Source organism: Petromyzon marinus, chromosome 57, assembly GCF_048934315.1.
Source record: "Petromyzon marinus isolate PM22_M1 ecotype Great Lakes invasive population chromosome 57, UKy_Petmar_22M1.pri1.0, whole genome shotgun sequence".
In the NCBI taxonomy this organism is placed as follows: domain Eukaryota; kingdom Metazoa; phylum Chordata; class Hyperoartia; order Petromyzontiformes; family Petromyzontidae; genus Petromyzon; species Petromyzon marinus.
This window is the reverse complement of record NC_133723.1, coordinates 4,750,828-4,770,176: the sequence shown is the minus strand read 5'-3', so window position 1 is coordinate 4,770,176 and position 19,349 is coordinate 4,750,828. Positions and strand designations below refer to the sequence as shown.

Here is a 19,349-nt window from a genome sequence, read left to right as displayed (position 1 = left end):
GATTCCCACAGAGACCCATAGACTCACACAGAGACCCACAGACTCCACAGAGACCCATAGACTCACACAGAGACCCATAGACTCACACAGAGACCCATAGACTCACACAGAGACCCACAGACTCACATAGAGACCCATAGACTCACACAGAGACCCATAGAGACCCACACAGAGACCCATATACTCACATACAGACCCATAAACACTCACACAAAGACCCATAGACACACATAGAGACCCATAGAGACCCACATAGAGACCCATGTAGAGACCCATAGACTCACACAGAGACCCATAGAGACCCACATAGAGACCCATAGACTCAAAGGGAGACCCATGGAGACCCACACAGAGACCCATATACTCACACAGAGACCCATAGAGACCCACAGAGAGACCCATAGACTCACATATAGACCCATGAGACCCATACAGATACCCATGGACTCGCATAGAGACCCATAGAGACCCATTGACTCACGTAGAGGCCCATAGAGACCCACACAGAGACCCATAGAATCGCATAGAGACCCATAGACTCACATAGAGACCCAAAGAGACCCACATAGAGACCCATAGAATCACATAGAGACCCATAAAGACCCACATAGAGACCCATAGAGACGCATATAGAGACCCATAGACTCACATAGAGACCCATAGAGACCCACACAGAGACCCATAGACACACATAGAGACCCATAGAGACGCACATAGAGACCCATAGACTCACATAGAGACCCATAAAGACCCACATAGAGACCCATAGAGACCCACATAGAGACCCATAGACTCACAGAGAGACCCATGGAGACCCACACAGAGACCCATAGACTCACACAGAGACCCATAGAGACCCTCATAGAGACCCATAGACTCACATAGAGACCCATAAAGACCCACATAGAGACCCACAGAGACACACATAGAGACCCATAGACTCACATAGAGACCCATAGAGACCCACACAGAGACCCATAAGACACACATAGAGACCCAAAGAGACCCACATAGACAACCATAGAATCACATATAGACCCATAGAGACGCACATAGAGACCCATAGACTCACATAGAGACCCATAGAGACTCACACAGAGACCCATAGACTCACACAGAGACCCATAGACTCACACAGAGACCCATAGACTCACACAGAGACCCACAGACTACACAGAGACCCATAGACTCACACAGAGACCCATAGATTCACACAGAGATCCATAGACTCACACAGAGACCCATAGATTCCCACAGAGACCCATAGACTCACACAGAGACCCACAGACTCCACAGAGACCCATAGACTCACACAGAGACCCATAGACTCACACAGAGACCCATAGACTCACACAGAGACCCACAGACTCACATAGAGACCCATAGACTCACACAGAGACCCATAGAGACCCACACAGAGACCCATATACTCACATACAGACCCATAAACACTCACACAAAGACCCATAGACACACATAGAGACCCATAGAGACCCACATAGAGACCCATGTAGAGACCCATAGACTCACACAGAGACCCATAGAGACCCACATAGAGACCCATAGACTCAAAGGGAGACCCCATGGAGACCCACACAGAGACCCATATACTCACACAGAGACCCATAGAGACCCACAGAGAGACCCATAGACTCACATATAGACCCATGAGACCCATACAGATACCCATGGACTCGCATAGAGACCCATAGAGACCCATTGACTCACGTAGAGGCCCATAGAGACCCACACAGAGACCCATAGAATCGCATAGAGACCCATAGACTCACATAGAGACCCAAAGAGACCCACATAGAGACCCATAGAATCACATAGAGACCCATAAAGACCCACATAGAGACCCATAGAGACGCATATAGAGACCCATAGACTCACATAGAGACCCATAGAGACCCACACAGAGACCCATAGACACACATAGAGACCCATAGAGACGCACATAGAGACCCATAGACTCACATAGAGACCCATAAAGACCCACATAGAGACCCATAGAGACCCACATAGAGACCCATAGACTCACAGAGAGACCCATGGAGACCCACACAGAGACCCATAGACTCACACAGAGACCCATAGAGACCCTCATAGAGACCCATAGACTCACATAGAGACCCATAAAGACCCACATAGAGACCCACAGAGACACACATAGAGACCCATAGACTCACATAGAGACCCATAGAGACCCACACAGAGACCCATAAGACACACATAGAGACCCAAAGAGACCCACATAGACAACCATAGAATCACATATAGACCCATAGAGACGCACATAGAGACCCATAGACTCACATAGAGACCCATAGAGACCCACACAGAGACCCATATACTCACATAAAGACCCATAAACACCCACACAAAGATCCATCGACACACAGAGAGACCCATAGAGACCCACATAGACCCACATAGAGACCCATGTAGAGACCCATAGACTCACACAGAGACCCATAGAGACCCACATAGAGACCCATAGACTCACAGAGAGACCCATGGAGACCCACACAGAGACCCATATTCTCACACAGAGACCCAGAGAGACCCCCATATAGACCCATAGACTCACATAGAGACACATAAAGACCCACATAGAGACCCATAGAGACCCACATAGAGACCCATAGACTCAAAGGGAGACCCATGGAGACCCACACAGAGACCCATATACTCACACAGAGACCCATAGAGACCCACATAGAGACCCATAGACTCACATATAGACCCATAGAGACCCATACAGATACCCATGGACTCGCATAGAGACCCATAGAGACCCACATAGAGACCCATAGACTCATGTAGAGGCCCATAGAGACCCACACAGTGACCCATAGACTCACACAGAGACCCATATACACCCACACAGAGACCCGTAAACTCACATAGAGACTCAAAGACTCACGCAGACACCCATAGACTCGCAGAGAGACCTATAGACCTGCATAGAGACCCATAGACTCGCGTAGACCCCCCCCCCAGAGAGTCACACGGAGACCCAGACAGACCGAGTTGTGATTAAAACCGGGCTCTCAAGCGCCAGCGAGCCCATCGACGTGCTCTGCCCGGTCACCAGTGGCAGGAGGTGAGGTCGGCTCGTTCGACCCCGCGAGATCGACACGGACCGTGCCCCGGGGCCCGGCTGTGTGGAGGGCGCCGACATCCAGCAGTGGATAAACCAAGGCCGGCGGGCGGTGGCGATGGCCGTGGAGAGTTTTGTCTGGTGTGTTTTTTTTTTACCTTCGCAGACAGCGCCACGTGACCTGGAGAAGCCTCGCCGGCACAGGGGATCTGCAGCCGGGACACAAAAGACAAAGGTCCCCTACACGCGTAGCCCTTCGCACACTGTTGGGGCAAGGGGTGATAGCGGGCGCCTACGAAGGCCGGCACCGTGCCGCACGAGGCGGGTGGGGGGTACAGCACCACGCCCGGCCGCCTTTGTCTCCCCCCCCCAGCGGCGATGTCTGCACAGTCACTGATTTGAGGCTGAGTCGACCTAGGGGAGGAGGAGGCCCAGGACCGGTTCAGATGGGTCGTCACTGGGCGTTGGCCGCGAGCGGGAATCGAACCCGTGTCTCGCTGGGTTCGTAGCGCTACACCGCCACACTGCAGCTGCACACAACGCACTCACACACTCATACACACACTCACACAAGCCTCACGTGGTCACTAGCGTGGTCCCTCACGTGCCCCCCCCCCACGTGGTCCCTAGCGTGCCCCCCACCCCCCACGTGGTCCCTAGCGTGCCCCCCACCCCCCACGTGGTCCCTCACGCGGTCCCTCACGTGCCCCCCCCACCCCACGTGGTCCCTCACGTGCCCCCCACCCCCACGTGGTCCCTCACGTGCCCCCACCCCCCACGTGTTCCCTAGCGTGCCCCCCCACGTGGTCTCTCACGTGCCCCCCACCCCACGTAGTCCCTAGCGTGCCCCCCCCACGTGGTCCCTCACGTGCCCCCCCCACGTGGTCCCTCACGTGCCCCCCCACGTGGTCCCTCACGTGCCCCCCCCCCACGTGGTCCCTCACGTGCCCCCCCCACGTGTTCCCTAGCGTGCCCCCCCCCCACGTGGTCCCTCACGTGACCTCCACTCCCCCCCACGTGGTCCCTCACGTGCCCCCCCCCCCACGTGGTCCCTCACGTGCCCCCCACCCCCCCCACCCCCACGTGGTCCCCCACGTGCCCACCGATCTCGCAGGGCTCGCAGGGGCTGCCCCAGGCGGCTCCGAGCGTGGAGCAGCACTCGGACTTGAGGGTGGCGCCGTTGATGTTCACCTCGCAGCGGCTCTCGATGATATTCAGCCAGCAAGTGCCCTTGGTGCTGTCTGCCGGGGGAGGAGCGATGAGGTGGATAGAGAATAGGAGAGGGGGGGGGTAGAGAGCGAAGATGGCTGGAGGACTGTCCGTGGTGCGTGGCCACGTGACAGGAGGAAGAAACTCACCCGCTCATTCAGGTGCTCGGACGCTCGCTCACGCTCACCCTCTCGCCAAGCCACTCGCCTGCTCACTCGGTCACTCGCTCACAAACACAGTCACCCACTCACTCACTCGGCGGCTCAATCACCAACCAACTCCGCCACTCACTCACCCACTCACCCACCCACCCAGATACTCACCCACCCACCCAGCTACTCACCCTCTCGCCAAGCCACTCGCCGGCTCACTCGGCCACTCGCTCACAAACACAGTCACCCACTCACTCACTCGGCGGCTCAATCACCAACCAACTCCGCCACTCACTCACCCACTCAACTTCTCACTCACCCACTCACCCACCCACCCAGATACTCACCCACCCACCCAGCTACTCACCTTCTCGCCAAGCCACTCGCCTGCTCACTCGGTCACTCGCTCACAAACACAGTCACCCACTCCTCACTCGGCGGCTCAATCACCAACCAACTCCACCACTCACTCACCCACTCAACTTCTCACTCACCCACTCACCCACCCACTCACCCACCCACTCAGATACTCACCCACCCAGCTACTCACCTTCTCGCCAAGCCACTCGCCTGCTCACTCGGTCACTCGCTCACAAACACAGTCACCCACTCCTCACTCGGCGGCTCAATCACCAACCAACTCCGCCACTCACTCACCCACTCAACTTCTCACTCACCCACCCACTCAGATACTCACCCACCCACCCAGCTACTCACCCTCTCGCCAACCCACTCGCCGACTCACCCACCCACCCACTTACCCACCGACCCACTCACCCAACCACTCACTTACTCACTCACCCACCCACTCACTCACTCACCCACTCACTCACTTACCTACCCACCCACTCACCCACTCACTCACCTACCCACCCACCCATCCACCCACTTACTCACCCACCGACACACCCACCCACCCACTCATTCAATCACCCACCCACTCACCCACTCACTCACCCACCCATCCACTAACCCACTCATTCAATCACCCACTCACTCACCCACTCACTCACCCACCCACTCACTCACTCACCCACTCACTCACTTACCTACCCACCCACTCACCCACTCACTCACTCACCTACCCACCCACCCATCCACCCACTCACTCACCCACCGACACACCCACCCACCCACTCATTCAATCACGCACCCACTCACTCACCCACCCACCCACTAACCCACTCACTCACCCACCCACCCACTCACCCACCGACCCACCAGCCCACCCAATCCGCATGCCCATACCGACACAGATGGTGCCCGTGGCGTCCAGCTTGCTGGTGGAGGGGCACTCGCACACGAATGATCCCGGCGTGTTCTTGCAGACGCCGTTGACGCAGGGGCTCGATTCGCACTCATCCACATCTGCGGCGACACACAAAGACAAAGGTCCCCCGCGTAGCCTTCGACAGACTCTCGCGGCAAGGGCCATCGGAGAGCAGCAGCACCACCTGTGAAGGGCCGGAACCGTGGCACGCGATGGGGGGGGGGGGGTGGACAGCACCACGCCCGGCCGCCTTTGTCTCCCCGATGGTGGCCACACACTGGACCAGGATACTCGTTTGATGGCTGAGTCGACCTAGGGGAGGCGCGGCACCGGTGGGCGGGAATCGAACTCGGGAGCCCGCCGCGCTACCACTCCCCACTCTCCACTGCGGTGAGACGTAGAGTGATGACCTCACCATTACTTGGTGGTGTTGTTGTGATCTGCAGTGTGGTGGTGGTGGTGGTTATTGTTGTTCCCCCCCCTTCGCCTCTCCTCCCCCTCCTCCCCCTCCTCCCCCTCCTTCCCCTCTCCCCCTCCCCTCTCCCCCCCTTCCCCCCCCTCTCCCCCCCTTCCCCCCCCTCTCCCCCCCCTTCCCCTCTCCCCCCTTCCCCCCCCTCTCCCCCCCCTTCCCCTCCCCCCTCCCCTCTCCCCCCCCTTCCCCTCTCCTCCCCCCTTCCCCTCCCCTCTCCCCCCCTTCCCCTCCCCCCCTTCGCCTTCCCCCCTCCCCTCTCCCCCCCCTTCCCTCTCCCCCCCCTTTCCCTCCCCTCTCCCCCCCTCCCCTCTCCCCCCTTCCCCCCTCCCCCCTTCCCCTCCCCCCGCCCGGTCGCTGCGCTCACAGAGGCCCCATTGTCTGGGCCGCCGCCGCCGCCGCCGCCGCCCGCAAAAACCCCAAAGTCGCCCACCGCGGCCAACTTCCCACATCTGCTCGTGCGGCGGCCGCGACACCACCCCCCCCTCCCCTCCTCCTTGGCCGCTATTAGCCCGCCGACATCATTCCGCTTTGTTGCTTGAACCGTATTTGTTTCCCCCCGTCGGAACTTGTTGCGTTTTAAAATAATTACGCAGATATGCCGGGGTTTTTTTTTGGTTTGGTTCCCGCCCGCCCGCTCGTCCGCTCGCGTCCTGCCCCGCCATCCCTCCGCCTTGCCACTGAGAAAAGTTTTCAGGAATCTCGAGCGATTTGACCTTCTTTCTTTCTTTCGTGAAATGCCCCCTGTGGAGTATAGTCGATTCCGGAGCCCCGGGTAGGGTCTTAATAGCAACATCAACAACAACAACAATAAATTTTGATTTAAAGCTTTCGTGACTGCAGTAATTCATATTCTTAGTTCTTTCGGTAAAGTCACGTTGAAGGGAAACGACAAAATAATAAAATATATATAAAACAATAAAAAAGAACTAAGGATATGTATAACAACAACAACAATAATAACAATATCAGGAGCGGAGTTTCACATTGAGGAACCTGGAGCGTATTGCAAGAAAAACCCAGCAAAAGCCATGCTGACGTTTCCCGTTTGGACTCCCGCAGTGTGTCACGATAAAAGCGTCGTATTCAGGTGGCTGGAATTATTCGCAGATAACAATAAAGTCTGAGATCATTAGAGCGGGACACACAGAGCACAGTTTTGTATTTGTAATTGTCAATTCACCTCGCCGCAAACCCAGGGGCGGACTTTCCCCCAAGCAGGCACCTGGACTTCGCTCTCCACATCGCCAATCGACGTGGGGGGGGAAAACAAAAAAAACCAAAACCCTGGCACGGAGCCGCCGCGGTAGGAGCCGGACTCGCGTGGCGGCGTTCATTTTCTCAAGGAAAGCTTCGGCGAGTTCACGCGGCCGCCACTCCCGGAGCCCGCCAGACATTCCTCTCTGCCCACTCCCCGCCAACTTTTTCACGGCCTCACGGGGCTCAAATGGGGGGGGGGGGGGGGAGCGGGGGGGGGCGTGGGGGCGTGGGAGCCGTTCCACGATGCAGCAAAAACCCCACAGGAGCCCCCCCCCCCCCCCAAACACTCCCCAATGGGCCCTCGGCTACTGCAAGAGAGCGGCGTCAATCAAACGCAGCGCAAACGCGCGCGCACGTGCCCACGTACGTGCCCACGTGCGTGCCCACGTGCCCACGTGCGTGCCCACGTGCCCACGTGCCCACGTGCCCACGTGCGTGCCCACGTGCCCACGTGTCCACATGCGTTGGTGCGTGCATGCGCGTTTCCAAGATTTGTGTTTGACTGTGCTAAGCAAGTCCTTTCCGGAGGTGTTAAAATAAATATTTGAAGTACGTTGACTCTGAACGTTGACCCTGTTACGCCACACAAGGTTGTGGTGTAACGGAGTAAGGGCGCTGCGGTGACGAGGAGATATCAACTACCTCGCCTGGTATACGAGAGGTCGTGCGTGTTTCTCCCTCCGCCTTGGTCGTGTGGATTTTTCTCCAGGTCCTCCGGTTTTTCCCTCCACATTTAGAACCAACATCGCGCGTTCAGAGTATGTGGCTGCTAGAAATGTCCACGTGATGATGACAATGATGATGATGAGCCCACTTCGCTGAGCGATCATTCGTGATGGCACAGGTCGCTTCTGTGGGGACCTTACCTGGTGAAATTAAAAAAATGTTTGTCTTAGTTTAGTTTCACTGGAGTAATGCGAGCTGTCGCGTGCCAGTCCTCCTTGCCAGGTCACAAATGTTCTGCCCCCTCTAGGACCAGATTAGTGCGGCTAATATGCTGATGGACAAATATCGTCTGAGGGGGGGGGGGGCGTTTTCAAAGTGGTAGGCCTCATGTGGCCATGTGACCGTAAGTCCGTGAGTCCGTGTGGCCGCGTGGCCGGGAGTCCGTGTGGCCGCGTGGCCAGGAGTCCGTGTGACCGTGAGTCCGTGAGTCCATGTGGCCGGGAGTCCGTGAGTTCGTGTGGCCGTGTGGCCGTGTGGCCGGGAGTCCGTGAGTCCGTGAGTCCGTGAGTCCGCGTGGCCAGGAGTCCGTGTGACCGTGAGTCCGTGAGTCCGTGTGGCCGGGAGTCCGTGAGTCCGTGTGGCCGTGTGGCCGTGTGGCCGGGAGTCCGTGTGGCCGTGTGGCCAGGAGTCCGTGTGGCCGTGTGGCCGCGTGGCCGGGAGTCCGTGAGTCCATGTGGCCGTGTGGCCGTGTGACCGTGTGGCCAGGAGTCCGTGTGGTCAGGAGTCCGTGTGGTCACGTGGCCGTGTGACCGTGTGACCGTGTGACCGTGAGTCCGTGTGGCCGTGTGGCCGCGCGGAATGAAGAGGGCGTCGGTGCAGAGGAGCCGCGCTCCGGGAGCGAACCTTACCCTCGCACGTGTCGGACTCGGCGTGGAAGAGGAAGCCGCCGGGGCAGGAGCAGCTGTAGCTGCCGGGGGTGTTGCGGCACAGCCCGTTGTCGCACAGCTGCCGGCGCCGCGAGCACTCGTCCACGTCTAAGCACGCCGCCACACGACGGGAATGAGAACCACGACGACAACGACGACGACGACGATGACGACGACGACAACAACGACAACAATAATGACAACGACAATGATGACAATGACAACAACAACGACAACAATAATGACAACGACAATGATGACAACGACAACAACAACGACAACAATAATGACAACGACAATGATGACAACGACAACAACAATGACGACAACAACGACAACGATAATGACAACAACAACGATGACGACGACAACAATAATGACAACGACAATGATGGCAACGACAACAACAACGACGACAACAACGACAACAACAACGACAACAACAATAACAACAACGATGACGACGACAACAACAACGACAACAATAATGACAACGACAATGATGGCAACGACAACAACAACGACGACAACAACGACAACAACAACGACAACAACAATAACAACAACGATGACGACGACAACAACAACGACAACAATAATGACAACGACAATGATGGCAACGACAACAACAACGACAACAACAACGACAACAACAACAACGCCAACAACAACAACAACGACAACAACGACAAAAACGACAACAATAATGACAATGACAATGATGACAATGACAACAACAATGATGACGACAACAATGACAACAACGATGACGACAACAATGACAACAACGACAACAATAATGACAACGACAATGATGACAATGACGACAACAACGATAACGACAACAATGACGACAACGACGATGACAACAACAACAACAACATCAACGACGACAATGACGATGACAACAACAACATCATCAACGACGACAATGACGATGACAACAACAACAACAACAACATCAACGACGACAATGACGATGACAACAACAACAACATCATCAACGACGACAATGACGATGACGACAACAACAACATCAACGACGAGAACGAAGACGACGACAACGACAACAACAACGACAATCAGCTGAACGTATCTCAGCCACCTCGTGCTGCACAGGGACAGCTGCCGCTAGGGGCGGTCGTCCCCCTCACCCCCCAGGGCGGCACACCACGGCACCACCCCGCAAGCTCAGACGCCGAGCGGTGACAGCGGGGGGAGCCCCTCTCTCACGTGACGTGGGGGGGGGGGGGAGCCCCTCTCTCACGTGACGTGGGGGGGAGCCCCTCTCTCACGTGATGCGGGGGGAGCCCCTCTCTCACGTGACGCGGGGGGGGGGAGCCCCTCTCTCACGTGACGCGGGGGGGAGCCCCTCTCTCACGTGATGCGGGGGGAGCCCCTCTCTCACGTGACGCGGGGGGGCTCCCCTCTCTCACGTGACGTGGGGGGGGGGGGAGCCGCTCTCTCACGTGACGCGGGGGGCGCCCCTCTCTCACGTGACGCGGGGGGAGCCCCTCTCTCACGTGACGCGGGGGGGGGTTCCCCTCTCTCACGTGACGCGGGGGGAGCCCCTCTCTCACGTGACGCGGGGGGCTCCCCTCTCTCGCGTGACGCGGGGGGGGGGCTCCCCTCTCTCGCGTGACGCGGGGGGCGCCGTGTGTACGCGTGTGTGTGTGTGTACTCGTGTGTACACGTGCGTGTGTGTGTGTACTCGTGTGTACACGTGCGTGTGTGTACTCGTGTGTACACGTGCGTGTGTGTGTACTCGTGTGTACACGTGCGTGTGCGTGCGTACTCGTGTGTACGCGTGCGTGTGTGTGTACTCGTGTGTACGTGTGTTCATGGGTACTCGCTAACAGACTTTTCTCTGCAGTCTGTTCAGGCTATGTGGGGGATCTTTGTTTTTGTACATGCCAAGGTGGCTAGGAGATGTTATCTCCCTCGCCTGGTACACAGGAGGTAGTGGGTTCGATCCCGACCCTGACGCCTGCTGCTTTATAATTGGAGTCTGCGTGTCTCTCTCTCTCTCATCATCATCACGGTGGCTATGAGATGTTAACTACCTCGCCTGGTATACAGGAAGTCGTGGGTTCGATCCCGACCCTGACGCCTGCTGATGCTGTATATTTGGAGTTTGTGGTGTCTCTCATCGTCATCATCATCACGGTGGCTAGGAGATGTTAACTACCTCGCCTGGTACACAGGAGGTCGTGGGTTCGATCCCGACCCTGACGCCTGCTGCTGCTGCTGTATATTTGGAGTTTGCGGTGTCTCTCTCCGTGGTCGCGTGGATTTTTCTCCGGGGTCCTCCAGTTCTCCCCTCCACATTTAGAATCAACGTCACCACGCGTTTAGAGTGTTTGGCTGCTGCTATAAATGTACACGTGGTGACGATGATGATGATAAGCCCACTTCGATGAGCTATCATTTGTCGTGAAAAAATAAATTGCTGTATATAGCAGCTAAACTGGGCCGTACCTGGTGAACAATGAAAACAAAGTTGATAGTCTGATGATGAGTTTGATGGGTCCACCAGTGGTGAGAGAGTGAGCGGGTGAGTCGGTGGGTTAGGAGGTGGGCAAGTAGGAGAGTGCATGAGTGGGTGAGAAGGTGAGTGGCTAAGTGAGAAAATGATTGAGCGGGTGGGTGAGTAGATGAGTGAATCAGTGGGTGAGTGGGTGAGCGAGCGAGTGAGTGAGTGAATGGGTGGGCGAGCGGGTGGGTGAGCGAGTGATTGAATGAGTGTGGGCGAGCGTGTGGGTGAGCGGGTGTGTGAGCGAGTGAGTGGGCAAGTGAGTGGGCAAGTGAGCGAGCGGGTGGACGAGCGAGTGGACGAGTGAGTGAACGAACAGGCGAGGGGGCAGGCGAGGGAGCAGGCGATTGAGTAGGCGAGTGAGCGGGTGGACGAGCGAGTGGACGAGTGAGTGAACGAACAGGCGAGGGGGCAGGCGAGGGAGCAGGCGAGGAAGTAGGCGATTGAGTAGGCGAGCGAGCGGGTGGACGAGCGAGTGAACGAGTGAGTGAACGAACAGGTGAGGGAGGAGGCGAGTGAGCAGGCGAGTGAGTAGGCGAGCGAGCGGGTGGACGAGCGAGTGAACGAACAGGTGAGGGAGGAGGCGAGTGAGCAGGCGAGTGAGTAGGCGAGCGAGCGAGCGAGTGGACGTTGCGGTACCGACCGACGCACTGCTTGCCCGTGAGCTCCGTCTCGTAGCCAATGTTACAGATGCAGCGGTAGCTCCCGCGTAGGTTCTCACACACGCCGTTCGGGCAGATGTCCGGGTCCAGCGCGCACTCGTTGATGTCTGATCACACGCCGGGGTGGGACGGGTGGGGAGGAGGCAGCCGAGGGGATAAGCGGTTGAGCGGGGAGGCGGGGGAGAGAGACGTAATATTCACGAGCTGATTATGAACATCGTTATCGCTGTCGTCGGTCGAAACTTTAAACTGTGGCTGTCTCCCATATAGCGCCAGAACAATGAGGTTCCGGAACAATGAGGTTCCAGAACAATGGGGGTTCCAGAACAATGAGTTTCCAGAACAATGGTGTTCCAGAACAATGGGGTTCCAGAACAATGGGGTTCCAGAACAATGAGGTTCCAGAACAATGAGGTTCCAGAACAATGGGCTGCTTGAGATCATCACTCACTCACTCACCACTGACTCACCAACCCACCCATCCAAAGACACGCACTCACTCACCCACTGACCCACTCACACACTAACCCACTCACTCACTCACCTACTGACCCACTCACACACTATCCCACTCACTCACCTACTGACCCACCTACTCACTCACTCACCCACTGACCAACTCACACACTAACTCACTCACCTACTGACCCACTCACACACTAACCCACTCACTCACTCACCCACTTACCCACCTACTCACTCACTCACCTACTGACCCATTCACACACTAACCCACTCATTCACTCACTCACCCACTGACCCATCTACTCACTCACTCACCTACTGACCCACTCACACACTAACCCACTCACTCACTCACTCACCCACTCACTCACTCACCCACCACATCACTCACTCACCCACTGACCCACCTACTCACTCACCTACTGACCCACTCACACACTAACCCACTCACTCACTCACCCACTCACTCACTCACCACTCACTCACCAACCCACCTACTCACCCACCCACTCACTCACCCACCCACTCACCTACTCATCCCCCCCACTCACCCATTCAACCACTCACTCACCTACTGACCCACTTTTTATATCCAGACGAGATCCCATTGAGATGGTATCTCTCACATTCACTTATTCCATCACGTGCACTATTAATCACTTGAAATGCTCTTCCTTCCGATATTATGCATTTTTAAATCATCATCTAGATTGACAAACTCATTTCTTCAAAACTGCTTGTTGTTATAGGAATAGGTTTTACCCTTTTAACTGGCACAAAAAACTGACACCTTTATTCAAGGCATCATGTTTGCAATAACCACAACACAAGCAGTCAAAATGCAAACAAAAAAGACAACTCTGATAATAATAATATGCACTGTCCTTGAATTTGATTACCAATCAAATTTGATTACCAATTTGATTACCAATCAAATTCAGTGACAGTGCATATTATTATTATCAGAGTTGTCTTTTTTGTTTGCATTTTGACTGCTTGTGTTGTGGTTATTGCAAACATGATGCCTTGAATAAAGGTGTCAGTTTTTGTGCCAGTTAAAAGGGTAAAACCTATTACTATATCCTGTTACTGGCAAAGGAGGTCTCATAATGTAAATGTTGTTAGTTTGATGTCCCCCCCCCCGCACCTCCGATGAGCACGGTTGGCTACGTACGGTGCGAAATAAGTTCAACATACATACTGCCTATCGACACACACTGACTATAGACTCAACACTACCCATAGACTCAACACTACCCATAGACTCACACTGCCCATAGACTCAACACTACCCATAGACTCAACACTACCCATAGACTCAACACTGCCCATTGACTAACACTACTCATAGACTCAACACTACCCATAGACTCACACTGCCCATAGACTCAAAGCTGCCCATATACTCAACACTGCCCATAGACTTAACACTACCCATAGACTCAACACTGCCCATAGACTCAACACTGCCCATAGACTCACACTGCCCATAGACTCAACACTACCCATAGACTCACACTGCCCATAGACTCAACACTGCCCATAGACTCAACACTACCTATAGACTCAACACTGCCCATAGACTCAACACTGCCCATAGACTCACACTGCCCATAGACTCAACACTACCCATAGACTCACACTGCCCATAGACTCAACACTGCCCATAGACTCAACACTGCCCATAGACTTAACACTACCTATAGACTCAACACTGCCCATAGACTCACACTGCCCATAGACTCAACACTGCCCATAGACTCAACACTGCCCATAGACTCATCACTACCCATAGACTCAACACTGCCCATAGACTCAACACTGCCCATAGACTCAACACTGCCCTTAGACTCAACACTGCCCATAGACTCAACACTGCCCTTAGACTCATCACTACCCATAGACTCAACACTGCCCATAGACTCAACACTGCCCATAGACTCAACACTGCCCATAGACTCAACACTGCACCCCCCACGAGTGGGGGTTGGCAACGTACGGTGCTCAAGAAGTTCAACATCAGGTGAAAGCTCAAGAGTGGAATGCGTACCTCTCCCGTCAGCCGTGATTCCCGGTCCACTGCTGCACAAGGAGTGGAACTCCTCTGTGGGAGAGAAACGTCGGAGTGAGAGCATCAGAGAAGAGAGCGACAGGGGTAGACACGGTTAGAGAAAGGGAGACGGAGAGAGAGCGAGAGATGGAGAGAGGCAGAGAGATACAGAGAGACAGAGAGAGAGACATAGATACACAGAGACATAGAGACATAGAGGCAGAGAGAGTGACATATATAGAGACAGAGAGACAGAGAGATACAGAGGCAGAGAGATACAGAGAGACAGAGAGACAGATTGGCAGGGAGAGGGATAGAGATAGGCATAGAGAAAGAAATACGGAGAGACATAGAGACATAGAGACACAGAGACACAGATACATAGAAACAGAGAGAGACACAGAGACACAGAGACAGAGAGAGACAGAGGCAGAGAGAGACATAGAGACAGAGACAGAGAGGCGCAGAGACAGAGATACAGAGACATAGAGACACAGAGACATAGAGACACAGAGGCAGAGGAATACAGAGACATAGAGACACAGAGACATAAGACATAGAGGCAGAGAGAGACAGATAGATACAGAGACAGAGAGACACAGAGGCAGAGAGAGACACAGATACATAAGACACAGAGGCAGAGAGAGACAGAGAGATACAGAGACAGAGAGGCACAGAGACAGAGAGATACAGAGACAGAGAGGCACAGAGACAGAGAGAGACAGAGAGGCAGGGAGAGGGGTAGAGATAGGCATAGAGAAGGAGATACGGAGAGACATAGAGACACAGAGACACAGAGGCAGAGAGAGACAGAGACATAGAGACTAAGGCAGAGAGAGAAAGCATTTCTCTGGGGGTTTGGGGAAGGGAATGACCCTGCTGAGGCTGCAGTGCCTCAAATATTGGAAGACGTCACCCCCTGTGAGTGGATAACTGAGGTGCCATCTGATGAGGAAGTACAGAAGGCGATCCAGAGTCTGAGACCAGGAAAGGCACCGGGTAGAGATAATCTCCAGAGAAAAATGCTGAGGGAGGGTGGCGTTTGTGCACAGACAGCCCTACATGACATCATAACAACAGTCTGGACCACTGGACGGGTTCCGCAGGATTGGAAGGACGCCCTGATGGTCCCCCTCTTTAAGAAGGGGGACCGCACAGACTGTAACAACTACAGGGGCATCTCACTCCTCAGGGTGCCGGGAAAGGTCCTGGCAAGGATTATTCAACGTCGCCTTGCCAGGCACGCTGAGGAGAGGCTTGCGGACCCCCAATGCGGTTTCAGGAAAGGGCGGTCCTGCACAGATGATGGTGGTAGTGGTGATCGTGGTGATGGTGGTGTTGGTTGCGTGATGATGGTGGTGTTGGTGACGATGTTGGTGTTGGTGGTTGATGGTGATGGCGGTGATGGTGGTGACACCGTGCGAGCGAGCGGCGTGCGCGTTGTGGGGGTGGGGGGGTGGGGGTTGGGGGGGGGGGCCGTACCGGAGTTGAGCGGGGGGCACGGGTGGCAGGGCTCTCCGAACGCGTGGTCTGGCCCGGCGCAGCAGCACTCCGACTTGGTGACGGCTCCGGGCATCGGGCGCACGCACTGTCCCTTCCTGTAGGCCGCGTAGCACGTGCTGCGCATGTGTGTGTCTGGGCACAGGCGCGCGCACATGCAACGTGGAGCCTTCTCAGCGGGTCGAACCTTCAGGAATCCACACTCTCTGGGTTATTTCGGTAAAAGTCACGTGGGTGGAAAGAATGACGGCGCATTTTATTTTGCCCGATGACGGCATACACCTACCGGAAACTTCCCGTGGCAATGCGGTGCGCAGTCGACACGCCAATGTCCAAAAAAATCGAAACCGTTGAGCAAAAATGCGCGGGACATTGCCCAAATTGGAGTACAAGATGGAAAGCCCAGCAAGACATAACGTGAAAAGGTCCACACGGATGGTTTTAAGTGCCCACTTCCTGTAATGCCATCTCCAGTCCACCGGCAGCAGCCCAATGGGCTTGGCAGTTTCACAGATCTATAGGCGGGTCCACCAACCCCTCATCTCCCTCTCTCTCTCTCTCCACCCCTCCGCGTTGGGATAACGGAGCGATTGTTTTTCCCCCCCCCCAAGTGAATTTCAGCTGTTCTCGCACGCTGCTCAGGATTGTGTCTTTGCCGGTTTCATCGCCAACAGCCCAGGGCTTCTACTTTGTTACTTCTGCAAACATATATTTTTGGACAAAATAATTGAACACAAACTACCACGATTTCCAAATCAGTGTAGTTACTTATAGCCCACCCTGCGAGTAGTGGGTAAGCGATTGTGGTGGTTGTGGTCGTTGTGCGCACCTGTCAACCCCGTACGGTTGACCCACCCGTATTCTCGTACAGGGAAATTGAGTTTTCAGGCCCATACGGCGTACAGCGGTTTCAATACGGGGCAACAACATTAGTTTGTGTCTATTTGTTTGCGTTGCTCCCTCGTGATGGGACTTTGTAGGATGAACGTTGCGATTTATAAGGGGCGCGGGGTGACCATCAAGGTCTGAATTGGTCTGTGATAAGATAGGGGCACTGATAAGGGATTTACAACTACTTTTTGTGTTTGTTTTTGTGATGTTAGGAGTAGTAGCGGTGGCAGTGTGCGGGGGGGGGGGGGCCGTGGCCTCACCCACGCAGACTCGCCCGTCGCTGCTCACGACCAGCCCCGGCGGACACTCGCAGCGGAAGGACCCTTCGCCGTTGACGCAGCGCCCGTTCATGCAGATTCCCACCGTCTGGCACTCGTCCACGTCTGTGGAGGTGCGCCGGGGAGGTGCCGGGCGGAGACGCAGACACAAAGGTCACCTCCTCCCGGCCGTGTGGCCTTCGCAGACTGTCGGGGTGGGCGCTGTTCGCGAGCCGCAGCCACGGAGGGTGGCACCGTGGCGCTCTAAGCGGCCGGCCGGCCACGCCCGGGCAGTGCTTTTGGTCTCGCCGAGTGGCGGCGTTCACCGCGCGCCGCCGCGCCAGCATCATCATCATCATCGCCAGCATCATCATCAGCATCATCATCAGCATCGGCATCATCGGCAGCATCGGCAGCATCAGCAGCATCAGCATCATTGGCATCATTGGCATCATCGGCAGCATCATCAGCAGCATCATCATCAGCAGCATCATCATCAGCATCAGCAGCATCATCATCACCATGATCGTCATCATCATCATCGTCATCAGCATCATCGTCATCATCATCATCAGCAGCAGCTGGGACCTCCACACCGAGCATCGAGCTCCTGGACCACGCCGCTGCCGAGCGAGGACAAAAGAGTGCCCGCCGTGCGTCGCCGCGGTTACCGGGGCAGTAACGGTTACCGGGACAGTAACGGTTAACGGGGCAGTAACAGTTACCGGGGCAGTAACGGTTACCGGGACAGTACCGGTATCCGAGGCAGTACCGGTATCCGAGGCAGTAACGGTTACCGAGGCAATATCGTCCGCCGGCAGCCAGGGAGAAGCCCGGCTTGCAGATGCACTTGAAGCTGCCATCCTCGTTGATGCACATCCCGTTGAGGCACATGTTGGTGGTGGTGCACTCGTCGTGATCTTAAACGACACAGACACCACAGTCGCCTTGAACAGACCTGCCGGGGCGAGGGGCTGCTATAGCGAGCGGAACGAAGACCCGGGACGGTACACGAGGCTGGGGGGGGGGGGGAGATGGAGGGATGGACAGATAGACAGATGGAGGGATGGACAGACAAAGGGATGGGTGGAGGATTCGACAGAGGGACAGACGGAGGGACAGATGGATTGACAGATAGACAGACGGAGGGACGGACGGGCGGAGGAATGGACGCGTGAACAGATAGACAGACGGAGGGACGGACAGACAAAGGGATGGATGGAGGGTTGGACAGAGGGACAGACGGAGGGACAGATGGATTGACAGATAGACAGACGGAGGGATGGACGGGCGGAAGAATGGACGCGTGAACAGATAGACACACGGAGGGACGGACAGACAAAGGGATGGATGGAGGATTCGACAGAGGGACAGACGGAGGGACAGATGGATTTACAGATAGACAGACGGAAGGACGGACGGGCGGAGGAATGGACGCGTGAACAGATAGACAGACGGAGGGACGGACAGACAAAGGGATGGATGGAGGGTTGGACAGAGGGACAGACGGAGGGACAGATGGATGGACAGATAGACAGACAGAGGGACGCGCGGACGGACAAAGGGATGGACAGAGGGACGCACGGAGTGACGGACAGACGGAGGGACAGATGCATTGACAGATAGACAGACGGAGGGACGGTCGGGCGGAGGAATGGACGCGTGAACAGATAGACAGACGGAGGGATGGACGGGTGGAAGAATGGACGCGTGAACAGATAGACAGACGGAGGGACGGACAGACAAAGGGATGGATGGAGGGTTGGACAGAGGGACAGACGGAGGGACAGATGGATTTACAGATAGACAGACGGAAGGACGGACGGGCGGAGGAATGGACGCGTGAACAGATAGACAGACGGAGGGACGGACAGACAAAGGGATGGATGGAGGGTTGGACAGAGGGACAGACGGAGGGACAGATGGATGGACA

General features: G+C 55.6%; 1 protein-coding gene across 1 annotated transcript in view; it reads right to left on the bottom strand.

Annotated features, from left to right (window-relative positions):
* LOC116954924 (fibrillin-2-like) overlaps positions 1 to 19,349 on the bottom strand; it is a 516,076-nt gene that overhangs the window by 134,007 nt on the left and 362,720 nt on the right. The window contains exons 11-13 of the mRNA XM_076052694.1: positions 14,799 to 14,822; positions 10,892 to 10,906; positions 6,554 to 6,568 (exon numbers count right to left, since the gene is read on the bottom strand). Coding sequence (XP_075908809.1) covers positions 6,554 to 6,568; positions 10,892 to 10,906; positions 14,799 to 14,822 — 54 coding nt within the window. The remainder of the gene's footprint in view (positions 1 to 6,553; positions 6,569 to 10,891; positions 10,907 to 14,798; positions 14,823 to 19,349) is intronic.